The following is a 26,611-nucleotide window of genomic DNA, read 5'->3' on the forward strand; positions in this document are numbered from 1 at the left end:
TTTCTCACTGGTTTCGAGAATTTGTTCCTTATTCCCAACATCTTATGGGTTGTAGGTGTCGTTGAGTTTTAAAACTCTTAAAGTAGAGCTTTCTCATTAGTAAGTACATAAATTGAGAATAGATGATATTATGGAGATTGATAAAAGAATCTGGACTGTATTGGTACAGGGAATAGTATCAATCCACCTTATCCATATATTTATTTTGTTTCGTAAATTGGGCTATTTTAAATTGTGAGTAGGCATGGGTAAAGAAAGACAAAGGGGTAAATCAAATTAATTCAGAACTATGATGGGACAACTGTATAGCATGCTATCAACGTTAAAACATGGGCAAATGAACATTACAAATAATACTTGGTAATTTTTTTAAAGAAATAAACAAAAGAATAAAAATTTGTTTCCTGCAGCCTGTTCTTGAAGCTACCTGGTGAATAGGACGATAGTCTAGAAGCTACAGAGAAAATAACAATAAAGAGCAAACAATAACAACAAGGACAAGCCTTAAGTCCCACTAGGTGGGATTGGCTACATGAATCCTTTCCTACCAATTTGCACGATCGAGACCATTCTCCTCGGCTAGCTTAAATCCTTCCTTGCTATCTCTTTCCATATTATTTTAGGTCTACACCTACCTCCTCTACTTCCATCAGGAACAACCAGTTCATTCCATGATATTTTCTTTCTTTCTTTTCCTGAGCTTAGGTGAAAGGTTGGTCACCGGAGTATGTTATTCCTTTGCATCCTTAAAATAGCCTTCTTGGTGGCTTGGAATTTGATTGTAGCACTAAGACTTGCTGAATTCATTCATTTTTCTGAGATCTCTACTGAAGCAACATGAAAGCGTGTTAGGGATATTATGACTATCCATCACACACCTATTGATTGGCCCACTTCCTAGGTTGCTTGGGCTGAAGGAATTGAATTATGTGCGTGCATGTGCACAATCCACATTTCTACCGGACTGTTTATTTTCTTGTCTCTTTTTACTGCTGCGAAAAGATGCCTTCTTCCTCTTTTATCAATGGGCACAAGTATAAATAAAATGACTTAGTATCATCATTATACTTTCTTTTTCTTTGAGTATTTATTTTTCCTCGGTTATGGTTCACTTGGAAGATTGATTTCTTCCCTCCATGGACCAAATTTCTAGAGAGAGAGAAAGACAGAAAGAAGAAAGATGAAAAGGCAATTGGAGCTTGACCATTGCTTGCTGACAAGTATAAATCTGGGACATGCTATCTGTCATGTTTATAAACAATTTGAGGGCTATTCACAATTAATAAATGAATCTTGGTCATATTTTCTGACATCTTTATAAACCATTTTATATGTTATCAACAATTAATAATTGTGGATGACACATTGCTTAGATGTTTAGGTAGCAGTAACATTGGTACTGAAATTTGCCCATTCACCAAGCTAAAAATTAAATCTGACGTATAAAAAGAAAATGATGTGATTTTGAAGAGCAAATACTTTGTGTAATCTTGCAATAGTCTTTCTCATGGCTTGATGGTGAACCTCTTATCAGCAGCAAAAAAAAAAAAAAAAACATTTTCTTTGGTCTGTCGAATTTTACATATGTTGTTTCAGCTAATTGTTCTCTTTTTGACTGCTTGTGATACTGAAACAGGAAGCTTGGAACAAATTTAATTCGGAGGAACTGTGACAGGGAACTTAAGTTGTTTTGCATTTGAGCTGCTGTACCACTAACTGGGCAGCTGCATGAGAATTTGAATTTTACCTTTTTCTTTTCCTGTCGAAGATACCTGGAATGAAAGGTGCTCATATTGCGGTGGGAGAATTATGCTGTGCAAGTTCTCCGTTCGGGCAACTTTCCTTGAAAAACCAAGAAGGTTGAAAATTATAAATTGATGTTGGTGCAGTCAATCAGCCAACCCCAAGATCAGCTTATGTGAATTGGAGTGGCTGAGGTGTGTGAAGAAATATTGTTCCGCAGGTAAACATTATTAATGTTATGTTTGTGAGATAGAATTGGGAGAAACAGATTTAAAATTACACAGAAAGACAACAGCTTTTGAGAGTTAATGATTAAAGGAAACATCATACAAACATTTTATTGAATTTGCCACAACCCAAACCCAAAGCTTGAAATCCATGTTCTCAAATACATTTTGTACAATTCCAAACAGCTCTAAATCAAAGGCCCGATTAGAGTCCCATTGTGCGGTGTAAGCTATTGTACGTATGAGTAGGTAGGTTTCTTTCCCGGGCTGCACTTCTATTTATGAACTTCTGATTTGTTGATTGAATAGCAATACGTTCAATGGAATTACTGAAAAGTGTTTACGCTAAAGATTTTAAATATTTGAAAGTGAGCTTATCTGCCTCTGTGCCCTACTGTGAAGCCTCTTCTTAGGGCTCCCTATCTTGGTCTTCTTCTTCAATGACATTTCTGCATTTTTGGTCTTTCTTTCCTTCCATTCTTTGTTTTATGGAAAGGAGATATGAATTATATATGCATTTACTCTGATGTTTAGGAGCATGGAATTGAGACCTCGAATTTGGATTTGTCTGAATTTAGATATGACACGATACAATTGATATCTATCCATTCAAATTCAAGTCTCAATTCATGTTTTCATATACTGCCTAATCTACTCTGTAAAAGAGAATAAGAGAATAGCCCGCCCTCATAGCACTGGGAATGCACTCCACCCCAATCTGCAGGGTGCTTGTGAGCGACCCAGAATTTAATTCCATTTTGCTTTGCATGCAGTACTTTTGCATGCGTTTACACTGTTCTACTTGCTCAGTTGCAGCTAGTGTAATGGGGCAAAATTAATTAATTAATAAAAAGATTTTGATGTTTTTCATATTCTTCATATGAATATTGAAAACCAGAAAGTAAGGTGCTATTTTTGTATTTTTTAGAAAAATTAAAATTGAAATTAAAAAGTGAAATCTGTTTTTGACAACAAACCTTATCCTATTATTTCTTATTTATTATCATAAAAATTTTGAAAATATTTGCTAATTATAAAGAACCATTTCTGTTAGAAAAAGTGTATAACATATCCATATATATTTTTTCGCATAAGATTTGAAATTCACGAATTACAAAATATAATATTAGCGTTGTATTCGGTGAATATAAAGGAGAGGGTAGTGTTCATGGATCTTTGCTGCACATAAGAAGTTTTTAGTTAATTTTTATAGATTTATAAGGGTTTTCTTCAATTAAATTTGAAGTGAGTGTTAAAAATAGTTTTCATTTATTTTTTTGTTTAAAAAATAAAATACCAACTTAATTTTAATTGTCAAATATTTTCGTTAGTGAAAAAATAAAATATTTTTAAATTTGTGGAAAATATATTTTATTTTTATTTCCAAATCTTCAGATAATTATAGAAAAGACACCATATTATTTTCGTAAAATTTACAAGAAATCAGAAATTTAAATAATAAAAATATATTTCTCAACTTTTTGTGTAAATTCACAAAATTTAAATAATAAAAATATATTTTTATAATTATTTGAAAAACTAGAGATTGAAAATATAAATCTTTTCACAATTAAAAAATGACAAATTTATGTTGCAAAGTGTAAAATAAACTAACTTATTGTAATTCTTTGAGAAACTAAAATAAAAATTGAAATTATCTTTTTCACAATTAAATAGGCCGTTAACATTTTTGGAAATGAAACATCACATTTGTTTTGGGTCCGAAACTGATATGATGGAAACCTCACATTTTTTGGGATGAAGGATTTCTTAATCCCATGCTTCTCGCGATAAGTTTTATGAGAATCTCATTCCATTGAGTGTCATATTTTTTTTGGACTAAATTAGCCTCGCTATTTTGGCCGGGACATTAAAACTCACATAGTATAATTTTCTTTCATGTTATTATTAAGAAAAAAATAGAAATGATATGTAATAATATAACATAATAGTTGTAATTTTAAAAGTCGAAATCACATTGCATCCATTATTTTGGTTAATTGGATTATTATGTGTTAACATTTTATTTACGATTATTGGAATTTTTAAGTCATGAACTTAATTAATTGTGTAAAAAATATAAATTATTTATATATTGTTCATACACCAGTCAAGATGTAATGTTAACTTTTTTAAAAAATATTTGTCATGTTAAAACTTAAATCAGACATTAATATGGTCGTCTTTATGTGTTATCGGGAAAACCCATAACGCAAATAAAATAAAAATATTCTCATGAGTCAAGATGGTAGCCCACAAATACAACTACCAATAATGCAACTATACCTTACATTTGTTTTTTTTTTTTTGAGAATTCCACAATAGAAGTATTGGATTTGAATTCTAAGATGAGTGGGAAAGGATATGTGATGGAAGAAGTAGTTCCTTCACATAAAAATTGGTATCCACTAATAGTAATATGTCACTTTAATACTTGGACTCATACAAGTTAGAAATATTATTTGGCATGATCTTAATGATGCGGGTCTATCATATTTTATTGAATTCAGACATTAAATATAATACCTTGTGATTGGTGAATTCTAAATTATACATGGAGAGAGTTTCTTCTAACACTATGTTTGATAGTTGGATTCGAATAAAATGTAATATAAATTTATATTGAACTTTGTTCAAATTCACCCAAATTCAAATCAAAGGTCTGAAATTCATGTACCCACACAAAACATAAAGTATTTTTTCTTATCTCAGTCCAGTGCGAGTGGGCCGCTAACGTCTAATCGAACCCCACACCAAAAGGGGAAAAAAATAGAAAAGGGAAAAGGAATTATGTGCAATGGAAAAGGAAAATTTGCATTTACTTTCCATATATTAGTACTGCATAAATGTCATTCATTCTTGGCTCCAAATTAATTATTTGGTTAACGTGAGGCCCAAGGTAGATTCAACCATGCTTCAAATATAACGGATAGTTTTTTCTCAGAAATCAATGAAAATCTAATTTACTTCTTTTCCATTCAGGAGGAGAAGTTACTTTCCAATTTTGTTTGTACATTTAACCTACTCAATAAATGCACATATCTGACTCCTTCTATATAAACCCTACTTGGAATATCAAAAGTCGAACTCCCCCTCTCTATCTCTTCTCCCTATTTTTCTGCTTACAATCTTTATTATATTCTTTACTGATGGATTACGACTTGGTCTTACGTTTGTCTATGGTTCAACTGAATTGGCAGAAGAAGAGGTTGCTGTTCAGGATAATTCAGAAAGATGTGCTTGGATTTTTCCTTGCACTTGCTTTATCAACTTTATTGTATTTCATTATCTTTTGTAAGTTCATTGCTTGAATGGATTGATTCAAATGTATTTGTATCTTCGACATTAGTAGTGGCATACTACTTTATATTTGGAATAAACAGCTTGATCATCTTGTTAAATTAGTTTGGGACAATTACTTTTTTTATTTATCTTGAATCACCTAAATTTTCTTTTCACCAATAATTGATCGTTTGTGTTTAATTTATCCGGTGGTTTCATTTATATTAGTTGGAAAAGTTCATTTCAACAATGGATTTGTGAGTACTAAAACATCAAGGAGATTTAGATTATGTTTAGTTTGTAAAATGCTTAAAAAGATAAAATGAAATACGATGAAAGTATAATAAACATAAGAATTAATGCAATTCCACCTAATGTGTAATTAGATATGAATAAAATTTCGACTTATTATGGTAAAAGTTGAGAAATTTCTTATTTATTTTATTCGATGATTAAGAATCAACATTGTGTGAATCAAAAGAATCTTAGTTTTAAACGTCACGTAGAGTGAAACTTGGATTTCAGTTGTAAAGTTTTTAATGTACTTAAAATATAGCTTAACTGGCTTTTAAAAAATAAAAATATTTAGGTTTCACTTGATATATGTGTATATGTATTTATGAATATGAAAAAATTCACTATTTCATATTGAATCATAGGAGAAGGGAGAAAAAAATATTATTATAACATGTCAATGAGAAAAAAGGAAGATAGAAATGATTAATTATAATCATATTTAAATAATATTTCATTTTTAATAAAAAAAAATTTAAAAAATTACTTAATAGAAACATCATTGCATATGGATGTTTCGTGATTATATACCTATGATAGATTAAAGATATTATTTTAGAATTTCTAGAAATCGTTGTTGTGCTTTGCCCAAGAATAAATTTATCAATTGGTATAAGAGTCATAACTCAAATCTTTCATGGTCATATACATGAAGCAAATATTCATATTTATTCTTGTTTTCCATTGATTTCTTGAATCTGATTTTTACAAACATGATCTGATTTTTTTCCCTTTTTCTTCTTTTGAGATCACGAGCTTAAAAGAAAATTTGTTCTTGAAAAAATATTGTTCTTGAGATCATGAGAATAAGAATCGTGTCCATGTAATTAATTATTTTATTGTATAATATATGCAAATGTAATTTTTGGGATGAAATGATTTTTTGGCTTTTATTTCTATAACAAACTCATACTAATCATACATATATATTTGGTGTCACCTTACATAAACCACACATTTGGTGCCAATTTGGAATTGTATTGTTTGAGCACATGTGAATTAACTTAGGGCTCAAGCTAGTTTCAACCATGCTTCATACCTAAAATGATTCTTTTTAAGAAATTAATAGTAATCCAAATATAATTTTCTTTCTTTGGAAGAAATTACTTTCACATTTCATTTCTATATTTGGTCGACTCAACAATTATATATCATAGGTTTCATCTATATAAAAATCACGTTTTAAGTTCAAAAGCCAATCCCGGTGTATTTTCTCTTCCTTCTCGTCTTTTTCATATTATTTTAGTTACAGTTTTTATCTTGCGCGTCTTTTAGCTATGGATTACAACTTGGTATCATGTTTATCTACTAAATTGACACAAGAGAAGGGTAATTCAAAAAGATGTACTTGAATTTTTCCTCCTACTTGTTTTGTCAAGTATCTTATATGTTACTATTGTTTGCAACATTGCTTGAATTTTTCGTAGCCTTGATCATATGATGATATTGGGTTGTATTTGAAACAAAAAACCATTACTGAAATAAAATCAAATGTCCCTTATAAATTTAAAATAGCTCTCTCTCTCTCTCTCTCTCTCTCTCTCTCTCTCTCTCTCTTTTTGGTTGAATTTCTATCATTAATTTTTATATGGGGCTGCGGCATTTGCCCCATTAGATTTCTCTGAGCCAATTTATCTATTTGAATTGTGTGTTTTCCCTATTACACTTATGGAGATTAGCAATATAAATTGCTAACAATTCCCAAAGGCACGTTGTGCATAGGGCAATTAATCTCTTCCTCTTTTTTTTTCTCTGAATGGTAACAGTTAATTGAGATTTGAGAGCAACTTTTCATTTATGCTAATTACACCAGACAAAAGCAAATTCTCAAACAGGTAGACATTTGAATTTGAATAGATTTGCACAAAATTAATTTAATATATTACATTTCTTTATGCGACTAAATTTAAATTCATGTTTTATATTTTTTAAAGTGCCCAACCTCATGTTAGAGTTTGTTGGGACTAAGGATTAAGGAGGGAAAAAGGATAAGAAAATAATTATTTCATTGTAATTTCTTCCTAAAAAAAATGAAGGATGATAGCATATCCAAATATTATAGAGAAAAAAAAAGAAAAGTTAGTGAATATAAAGTGAGTCAAAGCACTGTTTCCAATTTTTGCCCGACAAAATTTAGGAGATGGATTCAAGAATTCATGGTTGAATTTAAATTCATCGATTTAGACAAAATGTAGCAAAAAATAATATTCAGTTTGCTCAAATTCACGGCCAAAACTGCTGAAATAAGTTTCAGGGAAAATATTAAAAAGAAAGATTTAACACATACAATTCTCCAAAACAAGGAAATCAACTGGCTTCAAGCCATTGGTATCCTGCGAAGTGTTCCATACCCCATATCAAGTCTCTTCAACCTGTTAAAATACTTTTTAACCATTTCAATCTTGCTGCTACAACAGATTCTGAAGTCTACAAACTTTAGTCTTGACCTGGCCTGTACTACTTTACCTCTCAAACAATAATTACATGCCCCTTCCACATCAAAATTTAAAATTGAAAAATACAAAAGAAAACCATGAATCTCTATTTTTTCTAAATTTGGTCATCAAGATTCTGATTAGGATCTGTTCTGATTGATGTTCTTCCCAAATAATCGGGAGACTCCAGAAACAGTCGAGGTATCCCACACCTGCATGCTCAAAGGAGAATCAAAACCCTCAAATACATCGAAGTTGCAGGAATATTAGCAATAAGTACAAAAAGCAAGACATTCCAAAGTTCCCACTCACTTCTAATCTCCCTTTAGAGCCTCCCATAGCCAACAAAAAGGGACTGTCCTCAGAGAAGGAAATAGAAAAGACAGCTCCCTGATCACATTTGTGCAAAATTTGTATCAATTACACTGAAGCAAAATACACTAATGTAATCGAACTGGAAGATCGACACAATTATTACCGACTCAAGGCCCAAAGGTCCATCAGGCAGCACAACAGCAACAACAACAAAAACAAAAATTCAAACTTGCTAAACAAATGAATAACTTACAAGTTCAGGATTCTTAGATGCAACACATTTAGGTTGGTTATCTGAAAGATCCCAAAGTTTAACCTGCAAACAATAATGAGCAACAAATGAAAAAATTAAAGTAGAAAGCAATCAGAAATTGCAGAAAACCAAATGAAAACATACACACACACACACACACACACACAAAAACAAACTCTTAGAATTAGATTACCATTTTATCCTGCGACCCAGTGGCCAGAAACTGTAGAAAAATATAAGTGAAAAGTCAATAAATCAAAGAGAGGAAATTAAACATCTTAAAAAATAGGCTAAGGAAATGAGAAGGTCACTTACATTACGCACTGAAGGATTATAAGAGACTGTGCAAACAACTTTGTCATGTGCATGGAGATTAAAAGTTGGCTTTGACTCAGCAGTTGGTTCAGACGTGGCTGTCCGAATATCAAAGCCTTTAACAGTACCATCTCCAAGGCTCACCTGAAGATAGACTCACATGCTGATTAGGCTTCCCCAGAAAAAATAAAATAAAAAATGAACAGTTCAGTAATATCCCTTTAAAAAATTAGCTTCTCCCTCTGCTTTACAGTATTAAAAAATTGACCACTTGAGCAGGATACCATAGATATAATGTCAAAAATACAGACCACGAATGAATGTTCCACATGTGGATCCCATGCCAAGCTTTCAAAATCAGCTGTAACTGACCACTTAAAACCAGTGTGCGAAGGTACCCTCCCGTCCTTCTGCAGAGCACAAGAAATATGAAAAAAATCAAGTTTTCATAGTTTCAAATAAATTCATAAAACTGACAACTGATTAATTTTCCAGAGGATATCTATTCTCCAGAGGAACATGAGAAGCCAGCCATACAGACATCCCTTCGAACAGGCACAAGACAATCTAAGAATACAGCCAAGTTGACTGAATCAAAACTTCCAAGCAGAACCTTTAAATCCCCTTGCTGAATCATAACTAGCAAATACATAACTACGAATAAAAAGTTAAGTCCTTTGAAAGAATATCTACCAAGTCCTAGGCTTTTCATACAAAAATTTAGAAAAAAATCTTTGTGAATGTGCTTTGGAAAGTCCAATCTCACTCATTGTTTCACCAAACTAGGAATTTTCTTCAGTTACGTATGAGTTTCAAAAAGATGCTAGAAAGCACTTCACAGAGCTGAACTCTCAATACAGCTTATGGCATTAGGAGGGCATTTTGACAAACTCAAAAGTGCATAAGAGAAACGAAATGTGAAAAAGGGACATCTAAAATTGCTTCAGACCATTAGTTTCTTTTATGTATTTCTTTTGGTTGGAATCTTTTGGGGATCCAACCCTAGAATAGTCCATAGATTAGCAAGCCCCATAAAACTCCAGATCTCCAACTCATGCTCTTCAAAGAATGTGACAATGGGATATTTGGTGATATTACTATGCATCCCCGAAATAGAGGAACTCATCACCGTTACTATCTTAAACTCGATCAGATAGAGAGCATCCACTGTTAAATACCTAATTATTACCACAAACTACTGCTTTAGTAAACTTCTAGAAAGCCTCAACATGTATAAGTTCACAGTGAATTGAAATAATAAGCTAGCAAGAACCCGTGTTCATTACCATAACCACTGAACGATCAAAAGATCCACTAAGAAGAACTTGTGGTACATGATGATTCCATGCAACAGCTTGAACCTGCACCAGAAAAAAAAAATGAAAAAACAAAATAGGAAAAGCAACCTAATAAATAACATTCAGTATTTTTCCAAAGTAACATTGAACTCATACATACAAAATTTGAATTTTATAAGCTGCTCCAAATATTACACAATCTTTTAACTGACCCAGATGAATGGTTCCTCGGAAACAACTCAAAGAGCAAGGTCACGGGTGGCACAGAGAAATCAGATGTTCTTGTCATCCTCATACCAGTCCTAGAGTGCATGAATGAAAGAGGGCCAACTGGAGAAAACTACCAGAATTTCATCCAAGACTACAAATCATTTGGGATGCACTTAGTGCCTTGGTATCACTAAGTTATGCATAATATGATAATACAAATATAATTAAGTTTTTTATTTTTTAAAATAGTAGTGTATCTATCTTCCTCCATAATTTTTCTTGAGGGAAAAAGGAATGCCAACATCACATGGTATTGAATACAAGGTGCTCAAATAACTTCAACCATTCCAAATATAGCAGAGAGAAGATACTGTGAAACACTGGTTCAGGGATCCATGATGTTTTTCTCCTTTTTCAGTTAAGAAAAACAACTTTTTTTTGGGAAGAAAGGAGAAATACAATTGAAGGACAGGGTTGGAAATCAAACAAAAAAAAAATTATTTACATGAATTCCCAAAATGCATCTCACAAAAAAGTAGATGTAGCTATTTCTTCCTCTCTTTTTTTTCACGGAATCACGGTTATGAACCTAGAAATTTTTTTATTAGAAGGAAAGGGTGAAGTACAACCAAAGGATGGGGAACCTTGAAGAAATTACTTTAATTTTTGTTTTTTTTTTTTTAGAAAAAAAAAAATCAAGATGAGCAATCCACCGCACAGTAACAAATATAACCCTATACAAAATCAACCTAAAGGAGGACAAAATGTAACGTCATCATCTTAATGATGGGTGTATATCCAGCATATCTAAAACAAATTAAGTAGTCGTTGCAATGTCTGACCTATGAATGGTAGTTCTTTTTGGCGGTAGGAAGCGGGTGGAGTCCAAATCAAGTTCAATGCATCAAAACACAGCTTGAATCGATCCAACTAGTACTAGCGAGTGACTAGCATTTTTTTCAAAAGAAAATTTTGGTATTTGTTCATAATTCTGATATTCTAAACCCATATTTATCATTTTCAAATTGTTCAGATACAACTGCATTGAAGAATTGTCTTAAAAATAATATCCAGGTGTCAATCCCTGCTTTAAGTTCTAGCCAAAACAGTGAACTATTAAGATGACACCTAGATCATGTATCATTAGTAGTTTAGGAAGATGAAGCAAAGGGCAATAAACAATTGCATTACTCATACATATAAATGATCAAGATAAAATATAAGATCAAAAGCAAGCTTGCCTCGCCAGTATGATGCTCCATGGTGGTTTCACATTTTCCAGTAGCCACATCCCAAATCTTAACCAGTTTGTCAGCGCTACCGCTAGCAAGTATATTCCTGTATTTAAGCATTTCATTAGAAACAAGCAAAGCATTAAATTCATAGTACAAGTCACCCTACAACAAGAAAAGACCAAAACATGACAGTAACTTTGCAGACCTGAACTCCTTGTTCCAAGCAAGACCAAGTACTGAATCGGTGTGGCTGTCTTTTTTGTATTTAATTGATTTCTAACAAAAGCAAGTTTGCAAAAATGGTAAGAGAAATGGAAGCTGACTGTGTCACATTTAAATCCATCTAAACATAGAAAGAATAAACAAACAGCCAAACAAAGACATTGCAATTAAATAACGAAAAAGTAAATGTTAGAGGTTATATATGTCTTTTAGTAGTATTATTATTGAGTGAGTTAGTATGTTAATTAGTGAGAATTAGTAAGGATATTATTGTCATTAGAATGTATTTAATTTGTATTATAAATAGAGGTAGAGACCTATCATGGTATCAGAGCATGATCCAACCTAAACCCTATTCCCCTTAGCCATCGTTGAAAAACACCATTCCCGTGGCTGTCCTTCCTAGATCCACCTTTATCTCATATTATTTCACAAAACCAACCATACAACCATAAAAATATTCCCCCCCCCCCCCCCCCACCAAAAACAACTCACCCTATGAAACCCCATCACCGAAGGAACCCCCCATGCGCCGGCCAAATGTCGCAGGGCCAACCCCACGCACCAGCGCATGTGTGAAGTTCTGGCCAGCCACTTTTTTCCTTCTTTCTTTTCCTCTGCCATGTTCTGATTCCTTTTCTAGACTATATCAGTTGTTAGGCTAGTTTTTTGTGAAAAAATTCAACCTTTTTCAACTATGCACTCACGGCATTCTGTTAATTTCTGTTCAAGGTTTGTGAAGGCTTCTTTGTGAGTTTTTGGAGCCGCGGCAGCATTCATATGTTCAGTTGTGAGGCTGTGGCAGTGTTACATCCGTCGGTGAGTTGTTCACCTTGTCCGTGGTTGTATTAGTGCTTCACACAGTTTGTGATTGTCCCAATTAGTTTTGATTGTTCTTTTTTTTGGTGTGGTTGCTGATTTGTGAGTGCTGCGATAAAATCTATGAATCCCAAAAATTTGTTTCCTACATCGCTGCCACAAATAACTCAAAAGTTTGATAGAAAGAAATATGTTCAATGGTCTAAGTCTATTTGTATTTATTTAGTAGGATTAGGGAAGTTGTTGGAGATGTGGCTCATATTGAGTGGAATGCATGTGCCGAGAAAGCATGGTGAGGCAAAGAACAACAGAGAAGGTTGCAAGATAATAACCGTTGATGGTTTCAAGATTCAGTTTGCAAGAGAAATAGCTCTCGGCATTAAACCATCGACAAATTGCTTGAAACCGTAGATGGTTTCGTTCGGCGCATGTCACGGAATTTGAATCGGGAGATCAATAGATTGGGGGTTTTGGAGGATTTTCCTCTAGGGATTGCTATAGGAGTGTTTTAAATATAGTCAAAGTCTATTATACGCATAGGGTTAGTATTTAATCAATATTTGTAACCCTTGATGTAAACTTGACAATTAGATAGTGAAAATCAGCCATTTGCTCCCATGGACATAGGCAAATTGCCAAACCACGTAAATTTCTTGTGTCATTGATTTTATTGCTTTCCATTATTCTCATTGTAATTGATTGCTTGTTTCGTATATTCATCGTTGAGTGTTTGCATTACTTGTTCCGGATTGATTTGAGTTTGCAAGATTTTCCTTTGCACATTCGCATCAACAATTGGTATCAGAGCTATTGGTTGCAATGGCTGGGATCTCTTCAGTGAAGTTCGATGTTGGTAAGTTTGATGGAACGGAAAATTTTGGACTTTGGCAGAAGATGGTGAAGGACTTGTTGGTGCAGTAAGGTATGGTGAAGGCACTAGACGGAAAGAAGCTAGAAGGCATAGACAACACGAGTTAGAAGAAGTTGGAAGCGAAAGTTGTGTCTACTATCAAGCTTTGTCTAGCCGATGACGTGATATATCACGTCATGGATGAGGAATCGCCGGCAGCAGTTTGGCTGAAATTGGAGGGCTGGTACATGTCCAAATCATTAACGAACAAGTTGTATCTTAAGCAAAAACTATATTGGCTTAAGATGGTAGAGAGTTCAGACCAGACTCAGCACATCAACATATTCAATTAGATTATTAGTGATCTGAAGCGAGTTAATGTGAAGTTCGAGGAAGAAGACAAAGTGTTGATCCTGCTAAATTCCCTACCTACGTTTCCTACGTACAAGAATCTGGTTACGACTCTGACATGGGAAAAAGAAACTCTGTAACTGGAGGATATCACGAGTACATTGTTGGGGTTCCAGCAGAGGAGGAACGCCAGTGATGAGAGTTCACAAGGTGAAGGGATTGTGGCGAAGGGTAACTGGGATCGTGGGAGAGACAAATTCTGGAGCAGATCGAGTGGTAATAAAACTCAGTCGCAGTCCAAGAGGAGGAAGGACGTTCGCTGTTTTAAGTGCGGAAAAATAGGGCATAAAAAACCGGAGTGTCTAGAGTGGAAGAAGAGGAATGCGGAAACTCAAAGAGGGTTTGTCAAAATCTACTGTAGTGAAAGAAGGAGACTCAAGGAGCAGTGATTGTGATATACTTTCTGTTTCATTGGGTTCAGAACGCCTCATGGATTCTTGGATCCTAGACTCGGGATGTTCCTTTCACATGACGCCCAACAAAGTCTGGTTCACCACTTATAGATTGGTGAGTTCTAGTTTCGTTCTGATGGGAAACGATGTTGTCTGCAAAGTTATCGGAATGGGGGACATCAGAATCAAGATGTATGATGGTGTGGTAAGGACATTATGTGGTGTAAGGCATGTACTTGATCTACGGAAGAATGTGATATCATTGGGCACTTTGGATTGTAACGGGTATAGTTACAAGTCTAAAAGTGGGACAATGAAGGTGCATAAAGGCGTCTTTTAAAGGTGATGAAGGGACAGAGGTTAGCAGGGAATCTCTATGCACTGCTAGGCAACATAGTTGTAGGTAGAGCCGCAGCTGAAAGTTCTGAGTCAGATAATACCGTTTTGTGTAAAACAACCACACAAAAAACGGAGGGTATTCTTAACTACATTATTTTGGATGTTTGGGGACCGGTGAGAGTAACATCACAAGTTGAACATAAGTACTTCATGAGTTTATCACGAAAGGTCTGGGGGTACTCCATGCAACACAAGTTGGAGATGTTTGCCACGTTTAACTTGTGGCTGAGGTGAAATGCCAAACTGGGAGAAAGTTCCTTAGGTCAAACATTGAAGCTGGATACTCTAGTGATCAAGGAGTTTTGTGAGCATGACAAGTTGTATGCAGGGCTTGCAATGAACTTCTTGGTATAGTCAACAAGTATGGCATGTTTCTCGTTTAACCGATTGCCAAGGGTATCACTAGATGGGAGAGTTGCAAGAGAGGTTTGGACAGGTTATGCGGTAGATTTCTCTGGTTTGATAGAGTTTGAAGGTCCAACCATGCACGTTTCTAATGAGGTGAGATCTAAGCTTTGTGCAAAGTCCATACGGTATATCTTTCTAGGGTATCAGAAAGGAGGGTTCATGCTGTGGGATCCAACGGCAAATAAGGTGGTGATCAGTGGAGACATGGTTTTTGAGATTAAAGTAATGGTGCAACGTACTCTGGTAGATGAAGAGAAACATAGGTCAGAAAGATGCAGCAACAATGAGCATGTTGTGTAGGTGGAGTTGGAGACTCAGGACAGAAGTGCAGGGAGCTCTAACTCAGGAGACCAGCAGTATCACTATATAAACTGGAGCAGAAAGGAGATTGTGATGCAAGTGGAGTTACAGACTCAAGGCAAAGATGACATTGTTCATATTACAAGGAGTTCTAGCTCAGGAGACCAGCAAGATTACAATGAGCCCAGGTGCACTATCAGACCACCACTCAGGTATGAGTTTGATGACCTATGTCTTATGCATTCATCGCTACCAGCAAGGTTCCTACTACTTTTCAAGATGCGGTGCATAGCAAAAGGAAAAATAGATAGACAAGTGCTATGGCAGAGGAAATGGAGTTACTACATAAGAATCAGGTGTGGGAGTTGGTGGGGCTTCCAAAGAGGAAGAGCGTGATAGGAAGTGGATAATTATTCTATTGTTTTATGTGAATGGCATGCCAATTATTGGGAAGATTTCGACTGAGGTTAATTAGTTGGAAACTCCGTTAAGAAAATGAATTTGACATGAAGGTTTTGGGTGCAGCCAAAAAGATTCTTGGGTTGGAAATTCGCAAGTATAAAGCTATAGGGAGATTGGGATTATCTCAGGGTGGCTTTGTGGACATAACCACAGGGAAATTGTGATTATCTCAAGGTGGTACACCGGTGACAAATCAATGTAAACTGTCAACCGCTCAGTACCCAAGGACAAACAATGATGTTAGGGTCATGTCAAAGGTCCCCTACGCCAGTGCAATTGAGTGTTTCAGCAAGCAAAAGCGTAATCCATCAGTTCTAAGATTCGCGAATGCAGACTATATAAGGGACTTGGATGACGAGACCTACAATAGGGTATGTTGTGGGAGGACCTATTTGTTGGAAGTCCAAGATACAGTCTCAGGTTGTACTTTCAACAATTGAGTCGAAGTACTTGGCAGTGGCTGAGGCTGTCAAGGTGGCATTGTGGTTTAAAGGATCGTTAAAGGAGCTGGGTATTCAGCTAGGTGAAGTTCCTCTACCACGGACAAGTTCAAGCGTTGCTTGGACTTGGTTTACGTCTCCAGGTGCTACACGGGAGGCGGTCCCATCTACTGTCCCGGGTGGAGCAGTAGGGTATGCTTTTGAATTTCTCCTAAGTGGTGAACATTAGTCAAGGTGGAGATTGTTCGAGATGTAGCTCATATTGAGTGGAATGCATGCGTCGGGAAAGCATGGTGAAGCAAAGAACAAGAGTGAAGGTTGTAGGAGGATAACCGTTGACGGTTTTAGGATTCAGTCTACAAGAGAAATAGATCTCGACATTAAACTGTTGACGATTTGACTAAAATCGTCGATGATTTCGTTTGGTGACTCCAAACTTCCATGTTTTCCCGAAAATCAACATTATTATTTTTAATTGCCTCCTCAAGGCACCTTCGCTCCCGGGGACGTCGCGACAGAAGTGATGTGTGATAATCAAGTTGCTCTTCATATTGCCTCCAACCCGGTCTTTTATGAGCACATGAAGCACATTGAAGTTGATTGCCACTTTATTCAAGAGAAACTTGTCCAGAAGCTCATTACAACCGCTTATGTGAAGTTTGACATGCAACTTGCTCATTTGTTTACTAAAGCATTCAGGGGTGCTCATGTTAAATTCATTTGTGACAAGCTAAGAGCATATGACATTTATACTCCAGCTAGGGGGGGGGAGTGTTAGAGGTTATTTATGTCTTTTAGTATTATTAGTATTGAGTGTATTAGTATGCTAATTTGTGAGAGTTAGTAAGGGTATTATTGTCATTAGAATGTATTTCATTTGTATTATAAATAGAGGGGGAGACCTATCTTCAAGTTAGGTCATTCATTTTAATCAATTCTTAATAGTTAGGACAAACAGGGTCACAATTTAGAATATCTAACTGAGAGTCAGTAATCTACAAAGAGATTGAAAGGATGTGCTTTTGTAATTGCTTTTAGCCTTTCCCATGGGGCTGTATTGTTCTCTAAATTTTGTAATTCTTTCTTATAATCTCATTAACGAATTTTCTTTTCCATCCAAAAATAAATAAATAGAATGATCAACTATGAGTTCGCTATTAGATTCTTCATCCAAATCATCACCAAATTCGTGATCACACACTATGTATTCTACCTCTTTAACAACATCTACGAGTCACAAAGCCCCACATGTAACTTCCTCTTAGACTAATATACAGTGTCCCCATGGCCCCACCCATGACACTTAAACCACTTCTTTTCATTGTCAATCCCTAAATTAATATAAGAAAGATCAACCATGTGTTCACCATTAGAAACTTCATCCAAGGCATCACCAAATTCTTGATCACACATTATCTTCCACCTATTTACCTCCATCTATAAGTGCCACATAAAAGTTCCGAGTGCCCCACCCATGACACTTAAAAACACTTCTTTTCGGCATCATTCCCTACCCCCCCCCCCCCCCCCCACCCCCCCAAACACGTTTTTTTTTTTTTGCATCTACAACTCCTTTTCCTTCTGCATCTCCCCATCCTAGTTGTTCCTATCCTTCTAAAGGGCAAGAATTAGATGGTTAAACAGCATTATAAGGAAAAGATTCCACCTTGGTCTGGCTTGAGCTGGTCCCTTTTAGAAATTATCTCCCTGGCTAGAGGGCTCAACCTTTTACTGGCTGGCAGTGGTTTGTGATCTAACTACCTTAGAATCATACAGAAAGCATACTAGGCTTGCCTGGTGAGTAACTTCATTCGTACTTCAGGCCTTAACCCATTCTTCTCCACCACACTTTTACATGCCTAGCCGATTTCATATTTGCAAATCAAGCATGCTGGATTGATGGTGTTTGGGAGAAGGTGTTCTCAGGCCTATAAATTCGCTTGCCGTTATGGATGATTATTTTGATTGGTATGATTTTATGAGATGACTCAAGATTGTAATGTTTGAACAAGTCTCTTCACACTTAAATTACCATGACATTATCCTCATGATCTTAAACTTCCACAAAATTATCAAAATTTCCATCTGAAATTCAGCTTTCTACCGCCTATGTAACTGAAATGGCAGTCAATTTTTATTATAAGTCAAAATTTCTATGATAAGAGGGAAATTGTGATATGGGTATTGAGATATTAGGTCATAATATAGAAGACACAAGATCATGCTGTCACGAATCTGGATATTGAGAGGGAAATTTAAGAGTATTGGGAAAAAATAAAAACAAAAAGCTCGAGATTTTAAGGATGCAGAAACAAAGAAAGTTTGACAGCTGACCTTTTTCTTTTTTTTCTTCTCGGCAATGCCACCTAATACCATATGTGGTTGGACTTCATCAATCTGAGAATGTCGGAAACAAATATTTTTAAATAATTTTTTTGGACAGTAAAATTTCAAAGCATACATCTCTACTAATAGTTTTATCAGCAAATGATATAGCGAGATCAAGGTCCATGACCAACATACCATGTCAAGGTCCCAAATTTCAATGGAAGGTTCCATTGATCCTACAGCTATAAAGTTTCCTGCAAAAATAGAAATGTGTTAATCAGAGAGAGAGAGAGAGAGAGAGAGAGAGAGAGAGAGAGGGATATGCTTCACCAACAAGAAATCTAAGAAAGCTAGCATTTAAGTCTCTTGTGAAACAAGTAGGACACACATGTGCACACACAAGATTTTAGGGATTCAACTTTGAATTTAATTTAACTTCCAATTATGGTGTCTAAGGCTCCTATGTAAAAGCTGCTTCTTAAGGTTTAGCAGGACAGTAGATATGAAATATAATCACATATATGAACTCCTGATTCTCTCCCTTCATCTTTCTTCTCTCTCTATTCTCCTCATCTTCTCCTCTTGCTCAGACGCATTGTAGGATACAACAAGAAAAGTGCTCTTGAATTGGAAATTGAGTGCAAACCTGCATTACAATTTACAGGTGCCAAAGCAGACACAGCGCGCATCCATGTGAGGATTACAAAACAGAATATCAACAGCCAAAGTCTTAAAGATCCAAAAGAACTCCACAAAACTCCATTAGAGAATCAAGAAAGAAATATTCAACCATTCCTTTCTCTTTATAAGACATAAATGAGAGATGACACAAAAAGGGACATTGCACATCTAATCTTATTCAGGTAAATAATACAACATAATAAAACTATTGGGATAGCTCTAAATACATATCCGTAGAGTTGTGTTATAATTGCATTCCAGGATTTCAGTTCCCATTGAAACAAAAGAACTAAATGACAACATTATAGATCATTAGTGGACATGTTCTTCAAACATAGTCTTCAAAGAGATATGGAATCTAAAGAATGGTTGGAAGGGGAGTGGAGCTTATTGCAACACAAAAGATTTCCCTTGAGTTCACAATTTTCATTTTCCAAAATAACTTACGGCCTGTTTGGAACTTGGAAAACATTAAGGAAAGGAAAATAAGAAGAATTTCACTTTTTCATGTTTGGTTGTCAAGGAAAGTGAAAAATAAAATAAAAAATATACCAAATCAATGAACAAAATTATAATTCTACACATCCTTAACATTTGGTTTTTCTTAATTTTTAATCATATTAGAACAATTTTTTATTTTAAATGGTATTTGATATAGAGAGAAAATATAGTGGAAAAGGAATTTCCTTCTCATTTTCTTTTTCTTTCTTTTTCCCAAACAAAATCCTTGATCCAAACTGGCCATTAATAAACAATGAAAATAGCTTGTCCTTTTCTCAAACAAATTTGTTCTAATCCATACAGAAAATACAAAAGAACGTGGTGTACACAAGAAAAGGCAGATAGAAACACACAACAACTAAAGTTTAACCAGAATGTGTAGAGACGCCACACCTTTTTCTCCAGTTTTAAGTGGGCAATCAAGCCATGCTGTGCATAGGGGAAATGCTGGAATAATGATATCATGATGAACATACATGTTTGAGTCACCATCGCTTGATTCCTCAAGTATCCAAACCTGCTTATACACATTAACCTCACCATCAAGAGAGAGAGAGAGAGATTAAAGCACACATTCTCAAGCTAGTTATACATGCCTCAAGATGACCCATCTCATCTTCAGTACGAGCACAAACTATGATGCCATCTTCTGCTTTTATTGCCATGTCCTCCAGGTCTTCTGAGTCATTATCCTGATAAAATGGGAAAACAAAATGTAATTTTAGAACTACAAGACAAAAAAAGAATGTAATTTGAACAATGAAAAAAGAGATGTCAAACTTACATCCTTAAGGAAGGGATCCACCTCATTACTGGGGTAGTAGGTGTCCCCGAGCCCCGTGCTGAACAGCTCAATTCCTGAAATCAACCAGGAACAAAACACATGCATGATTATGCATCTACGTGACATCTTTTGCATGAAATTAAAGCATGATACAATTCAAAAATAATTTTTGCAGAATGACTTAGAAAAAACAGCATGATCATAATTTTAATAATGTTGTCAAGCCAAGTCTAGTCTGAAGTTCAGCAGGGGGAATCAAAGGAGTTCAATACCTCCTCCAAGTTAACTAATAAAAAATATAAGCATGCGAATGTGCAGGATATACAAATATACCATCATCCTCTTCATCGTAATGTTCCATGTCAAGTTCCCTCAAACCATCAGTGATGTCCCTAAAATTTGTCCCTGAAGTTATGTCACTGGAAGTTCGGCCAACTGCATCTGCGGCACCTAATGCTTGGACAACTTTATCAACTTTTGTTGCAGCATCAGTATCCATATCTTCATCATCCTCCTCAGTCTCACTATTTCTCCTGGATAGACCAAAACCGTCGGAGTGTAGAATCAGCACAAATTTAACCAAAAAAGAAGATACATGTAATCTAGATCTTTGATTGCGGTAAGCTGAATCCTTACCATATTCTGTAATAAAACAAAGTTGACATAATAAAAAGGAATATGATTACTTCTAAAAAAAATGAAAATTCAGTGTGCTCCATCAGGGAAATATAATTAAAAATGAAGCAAAAATTAACTCTTTTCAACACCCAAATCCAGATGAAAGCATTAATCTTAGAGGACAACTTAACTTTCCAATAACTTTCACCATGGGGGAAAAAAAAATGAATTTGCAGATTATATCAAATGAGCCAAAAAGGAACCCTGAAAAGAACACCAGAATTATCTCTAAGCATGACCATCATTCCAGGATGAGGAAAAAAAAGAATCAAGAATTACCATCATCAAATTGGCCAGTTCATCCACTTCTAGTAAGATTTCAGAAAAAATGAAAATCCTACAACAGAGAAGTCCCATAGGAGAATAAAAGAAGAAATAGAAGAATTATTCTTCATGTATGGCAGCGAGTTTAAAAAGATGAGGGAACAAAGTTGACAAAGATGCTTCTGCCAACCAATGATCCTCACAAAAACAATTACCATTCCTAAGCAGTATGTACAAGAGGGGGAAAAAAAAGCGAGAGAGAAATCTGAAAGACAGACTTCCAAGAGCTTGCATGAGTCACATAAATGCTCCCCCTGGTATCTCACCTATTCTTATAAAAGATTATACTTACCTTTTATAACCTTGTGCTGAAGGAATTTTGTTTCTAAAAGAAGCCTTTGCAACCATTTCCTATTAAAGAAATGGTTTTAGACATCAAATTTCCAAGACTGAAACCACCTTAACTTTGGCCTTCTAACCATCTCCTGACTAACAATATGATCCCTCATATCCTCCCCCATGCCAAAATCTATCATCACCCTCTCCAATCTCTCTGCAATAACAACAGGATTTCTAAAAAGAGACAAAAAATATATAGGGACTCAAAAGACAAGTACTAATAACAGCGATGTGACCCCCCGACTCAAAAGCCAAGTACTAATGACAGCGATGCGACCCCCCACTTCCAACCCTCTAAATCTTTTATGCACGCACTCCACCCAGGATCCCAAAAAGATGAAGATCTAAGATCACCCCAAAAAGGAGGACCTAAGTAAGTCAAAGGCCAGGACAAAGGCGAACAAGCTGCCAGAAAACTGAATTCTTATTTTCATGATGGTGGTGGTAGAATATCACTTTACCTAAATGCTTAAGCTGTTAGGTAGTGGGCCAACAATGTAAATCAAGCTTCAACACTCCCCTGCACATGCAGCCCAACAGCAAATGGAAAGATAAACACACAATAAAAAACACACATGCCAGGGACTACAATAATTTTAAAAACACTGTACACGGAGAGATGAACACTGCACAACAAATGCAGGCAACAAGACCAGAACCCAGGACCTCCTAGTAACAAACTTTGATGCCATGTTAGAATACCAATTTACATAAAAGCTTAAGTTTTTATGGACCAACAATGTATGTCAAGTTTTAGCACTATGTTTTTATTTATTTATTTATTTTTGATGGAAAAGAAACTATAAAAAGAAAATAAGGAATGTACAAGAGGATAAGAAATCCTTCAAACCAAAACAAAATTGAAAAACTAGAAAACAAAAACCAAAAAAACAAAAAAAAAAAAACAGAAAGGCCCTAATCAAACTAGCAAAGCTATCAAATTTCTCTGCAACTACCCACAATGAAGCTAGATCACAAATCAAATCAATGCATAAAACCTGATCTCAGAATATACAAGCATTCCTCTCTAACCAATGCTCCCTACATGACAATAAAAACACTTAGAAAAAATAACATTTACCGTTTGCCAACCGCTAATGCTTGAACCATTAAAATACTTACTGGAGCTTCCAAAAACATTTTTATATAGAAAAAGACAAGATTTCATTAAAGAAAAAGAAGAAAACATAAAAGAAGAAACAGCAATAAAAATAACACTGCCTTCAAAACTAATTATGGATCCAAAAAGGACACCCCTTTAAAACAATCACCTAAGGACCAAAGAGAAGCCAAGTAATGAATCCTTTCGTATGGAAAAGGACAAATGACCTCCTTCCCTGTAAAAATACTCTCATTCCCTTCCAATCAAATATCCCATAAAACTGCAGAGAACACACAAATCCACAAAATTAAACCATCTCTACTCTTCCCAAAGGCCCAAAGCCTGTAACAGGAATATTCAACAACTCCACTCTCAAACCCTGGCAAACCTAATTCTCTTCAAATAAACCAAACAACTATTCCAAATCCCCCAAGAGAGTGAGCATGCAAAAAAGGGAAAAAAATGAGATGCAAATATTAAGCTATTTGAACATAAGATACAAACATCTTCACTAGCACCTTCAAAGGCCTCCTACTCTGCAACAAATTGTTGGTGTTAACTCTATTAGGATAAACCATCCAAATAAAAGCATTTATCTTAGAGGGGACCTTGGCTTTCCAATCGTATAATGAAGAGGAAAGGCAATAAAGTTCCAATTAAATGCTCAAAAAAAGATTTACAACCATAGACTTGTAAAAAAAACCCAAGCACCGTAACAAACTCCCCTCCCCCACATTTGAGAGAAGGTATCCATCCAACAATATCAAAGAAGAGAGTTCCTCAACCTCCCTATCATTTAGAGACCTACAAAAAACATGAAAAACCCTAGAAGTAGACCCATTTTAGGTAAGAAAGGAAGTAATGACATCATCATGCACCAAAGAGCGATGGTATAAACGAGTAAAAGGGATGAAAAGTGCAGAATTCCCCACCGAAGTGTCTTCCCAAAAACAAATCCAAGACATGTATAAGGAACAAATAAACAAAACCTCAGAGCAATACACCTCCAAGGAGAACATCTTATTCCCAAATTAGTATCCCATAAATAACCTGAATGCTAAATTTACTTTTTATTACTTTAGGTCAAAGGGAGTTCAATTTCTTAAGTTAGTGAAGAGAGAAAAGAAGTTCAAATGTAGGCCATAACAGTATAAGTGCCCCTTACCTTAAACTTGACCTCGCCTTTTATAGGTGAGCCTTCCCTAGTTTAAATGCTATTTATAGGGCTAAGATCTTTTAATTGGGAGGTTACAACCCTTCATTTCCCTCCATTTTTTTTTGCACACCCTATTTTACCCCCACAGCAACCCTTTGACTTCCTTATCTTGCTAGTGTATATTTTTGCCCCCTTAAAAATAACCTTTTTTTTTTTTTTTTCCATTACCCTATAAAATTATACATATTAAAGAGAACTTCAGACATCACCAAGCAAGCATCACTATTTTAGGCCTACTTATCAAAACTCAAGGAACGAGGCTGAATAGAAGCCATCAGATCTCTCTTGGAGAAATCCTGTCAAATTGTATATCTACATGACCCACAAAATTCTATGAATTCAACAAATAAATTAAGAAGCAAGTTATCCCGTTCCAAAACAAAAAGTTATTAGTTATCACCTAAAAAAATGCTTTAAGGAAATTTCACTCCTTAAAAATATAAGCTTCAGTCATTTGGTCATTATTGTTAGATTACCACTTTACCTAAAAACTTAAGTTGTTAGGTTGTGGGCCAACAATGTATATCAAGTTTTAATACTCCCCCACACGTGCAGCTCAATAGCATGTGAAGAGATAAACACATGATAAATAGCATCCATAATAAGGAATGCAATATTTTTTTTTTTAAAATTGCGGGCAACAAGACTAGAACCCAGGACCTCCTAGTAACCAGCTTTGATACCATGTTAGATTACCACTTTACCTAAAAGCTTAAACTGTTAGGTTGTGGGCCAACAATGCATATCAAGCTTTAACAATTATGCTTCTTTTATTTCATTCCAGAAGTCATATTCTTTTGAATTGTAATCACTCTCCTAAATTTTTCTTATTTCACCCAGGTATTCAGAGTTCTTTTGTACTATTATCACTCTTCTCCTAATTTTTCATTCTTTGCATAGACTCATAAATATTTTTTTCTTCATTAAATTTTGGTTAAGATGCTATGAAAAGAGGTAATAGAAATTCACATTACACATCCACACACTAAAAACATAAAGTTTTTATGGTTTTCGCTGCTATTTTCGATCAAAAGGGGAATAATAAAGAAGCAGAACAAGTGATATGGCATGTAAGTAATCCAATTCAGTTCACTAAAATGCACTCTAACAAAATAAAAAGAATCAAGGGAGGAAAATAACATTTCTCAATCCTCATGTGCAACACCAGCCTGGGTAAAAGAAAAAAAGAGAGGGCAATGAGAAGCTTTACCTCCCATCTAAAGCTTCACACTTCAAGATCTCATCAATTTCCTCTTTTGAAGGTGGCTCCGCCACATCGGGAAAAGACTTTGCGACCCCTTTCCGGACCCATGAAATTGCTGCTATCATTTTTGACAGCAATATTTTAATCTAGAGAGAGAAACCTCAAAATATGAGAACGGCTATCCAAGCATATCAGAATGTATGTACTATACTAAAACATAAATCCTTGTACCAGTAAATTCATTTCGAAGGTAGCAATGTAATTCACTGATAATTCCAAAAAAAAAAAACTAATAGAGGAATCATGAAAACCAGCTAGCATTGGGGGGCTATCAGTTTTCATTGGATAAAGTAGCAACATCATCACAAACGGAAAAACAAACATATGGCGGGCAGTCCTCTTCCTCAGTTCAAAATCAAAACGTTAAGAAGAAGAAAAGGAAGAAGAAGAAGAAGAAGACGACGACCCTGCGCATTTGAGAGAGAGCGAGTGAGAGAGAACATACATGTGATGGTGCGCGACGCAACTACTGGAGGACGCTAATAAATGATAGTGGAAGAAGATCGTGCACCGCCGGAAATTCCAGCAGCTTGCTGGTTAGCCGATTGCCGACAGCAACTTCAAGGGTGCCGTAGGGAGAGAGACCCGGGGGGGCGGGGGGGGGGGGGGGGTGGTGGGCGCTATGTCGCGGGACGGCTGGGGAGGGAGAGAGCGTGCCCGCGGAGCCGTTTTAGGGTTTTTATTTTTTAAATTATTTTTAACAAAATAATTGTTTATTTATTACTTGATCACAATGTTAAAAATAATGAAAATAATAAAAATTAGTAACGAAAATTAAAAATTAGGAATTAAAAATTAAAAATTGAACATTAACGCATGGTTGGTTACTGTTTATAAAATTAACAAAAATTAAAAACTCGATTAAAAAATATTTATTTTTTTCATTCAATCAAATAATAATTAAAAATGTAATTTAAATAATAAAAATTAAAAATAGCACAATTAAAATAAAAATTATCATAAATATTTTACTTGATTATTATATTTCAAGGCTCACTTTTAACTACAAGAATAATATAATATACATGAAAAAATGGAGAAATAGTAAATTATTTTTCAAAGAACCTAATTATTTTTTAAGTTC

The 26,611-nt window shown here is 35.1% G+C and overlaps 1 protein-coding gene across 1 annotated transcript; it reads right to left on the reverse strand.

The window, feature by feature from the left end:
- Nucleotides 1–7,773: 7,773 nt before the first annotated feature.
- LOC131161928 (uncharacterized WD repeat-containing protein C17D11.16-like) lies at nt 7,774–26,172 on the reverse strand. Its single transcript, XM_058117961.1, has 17 exons — nt 25,973–26,172; nt 25,474–25,613; nt 20,938–21,137; nt 20,605–20,678; nt 20,417–20,512; nt 20,214–20,337; nt 18,834–18,892; nt 18,645–18,707; nt 11,813–11,883; nt 11,614–11,710; nt 10,151–10,225; nt 9,176–9,274; nt 8,865–9,008; nt 8,743–8,772; nt 8,550–8,612; nt 8,294–8,371; nt 7,774–8,193 (listed from the first exon to the last, which is right to left on the reverse strand). The coding sequence occupies exons 2-17, from the start codon at nt 25,590–25,592 to the stop codon at nt 8,122–8,124; spliced, it is 1,464 nt and encodes a 487-aa protein (XP_057973944.1). The 5' UTR covers nt 25,593–25,613; nt 25,973–26,172; the 3' UTR covers nt 7,774–8,121.
- Between the last annotated feature and the right edge of the window lie 439 nt (nt 26,173–26,611).

This window comes from Malania oleifera, chromosome 8, assembly GCF_029873635.1.
Source record: "Malania oleifera isolate guangnan ecotype guangnan chromosome 8, ASM2987363v1, whole genome shotgun sequence".
NCBI lineage: Eukaryota > Viridiplantae > Streptophyta > Magnoliopsida > Santalales > Ximeniaceae > Malania > Malania oleifera.

Coding starts and splice junctions, on each gene's coding strand:
- LOC131161928 (XM_058117961.1), bottom strand. CDS start 25,592: ATGATAGCAGCAATTTCATGGGTCCGGAAAGGGGTCGCAAAGTCTTTT. Junction 11,711..11,812: donor GCTTGGAACAAGGAGTTCAG/GTCTGCAAAGTT, acceptor GCTTAAATACAG/GAATATACTTGCTAGCGGTA. Junction 10,226..11,613: donor TGGAGCATCATACTGGCGAG/GCAAGCTTGCTT, acceptor TTTCTGGTGCAG/GTTCAAGCTGTTGCATGGAA.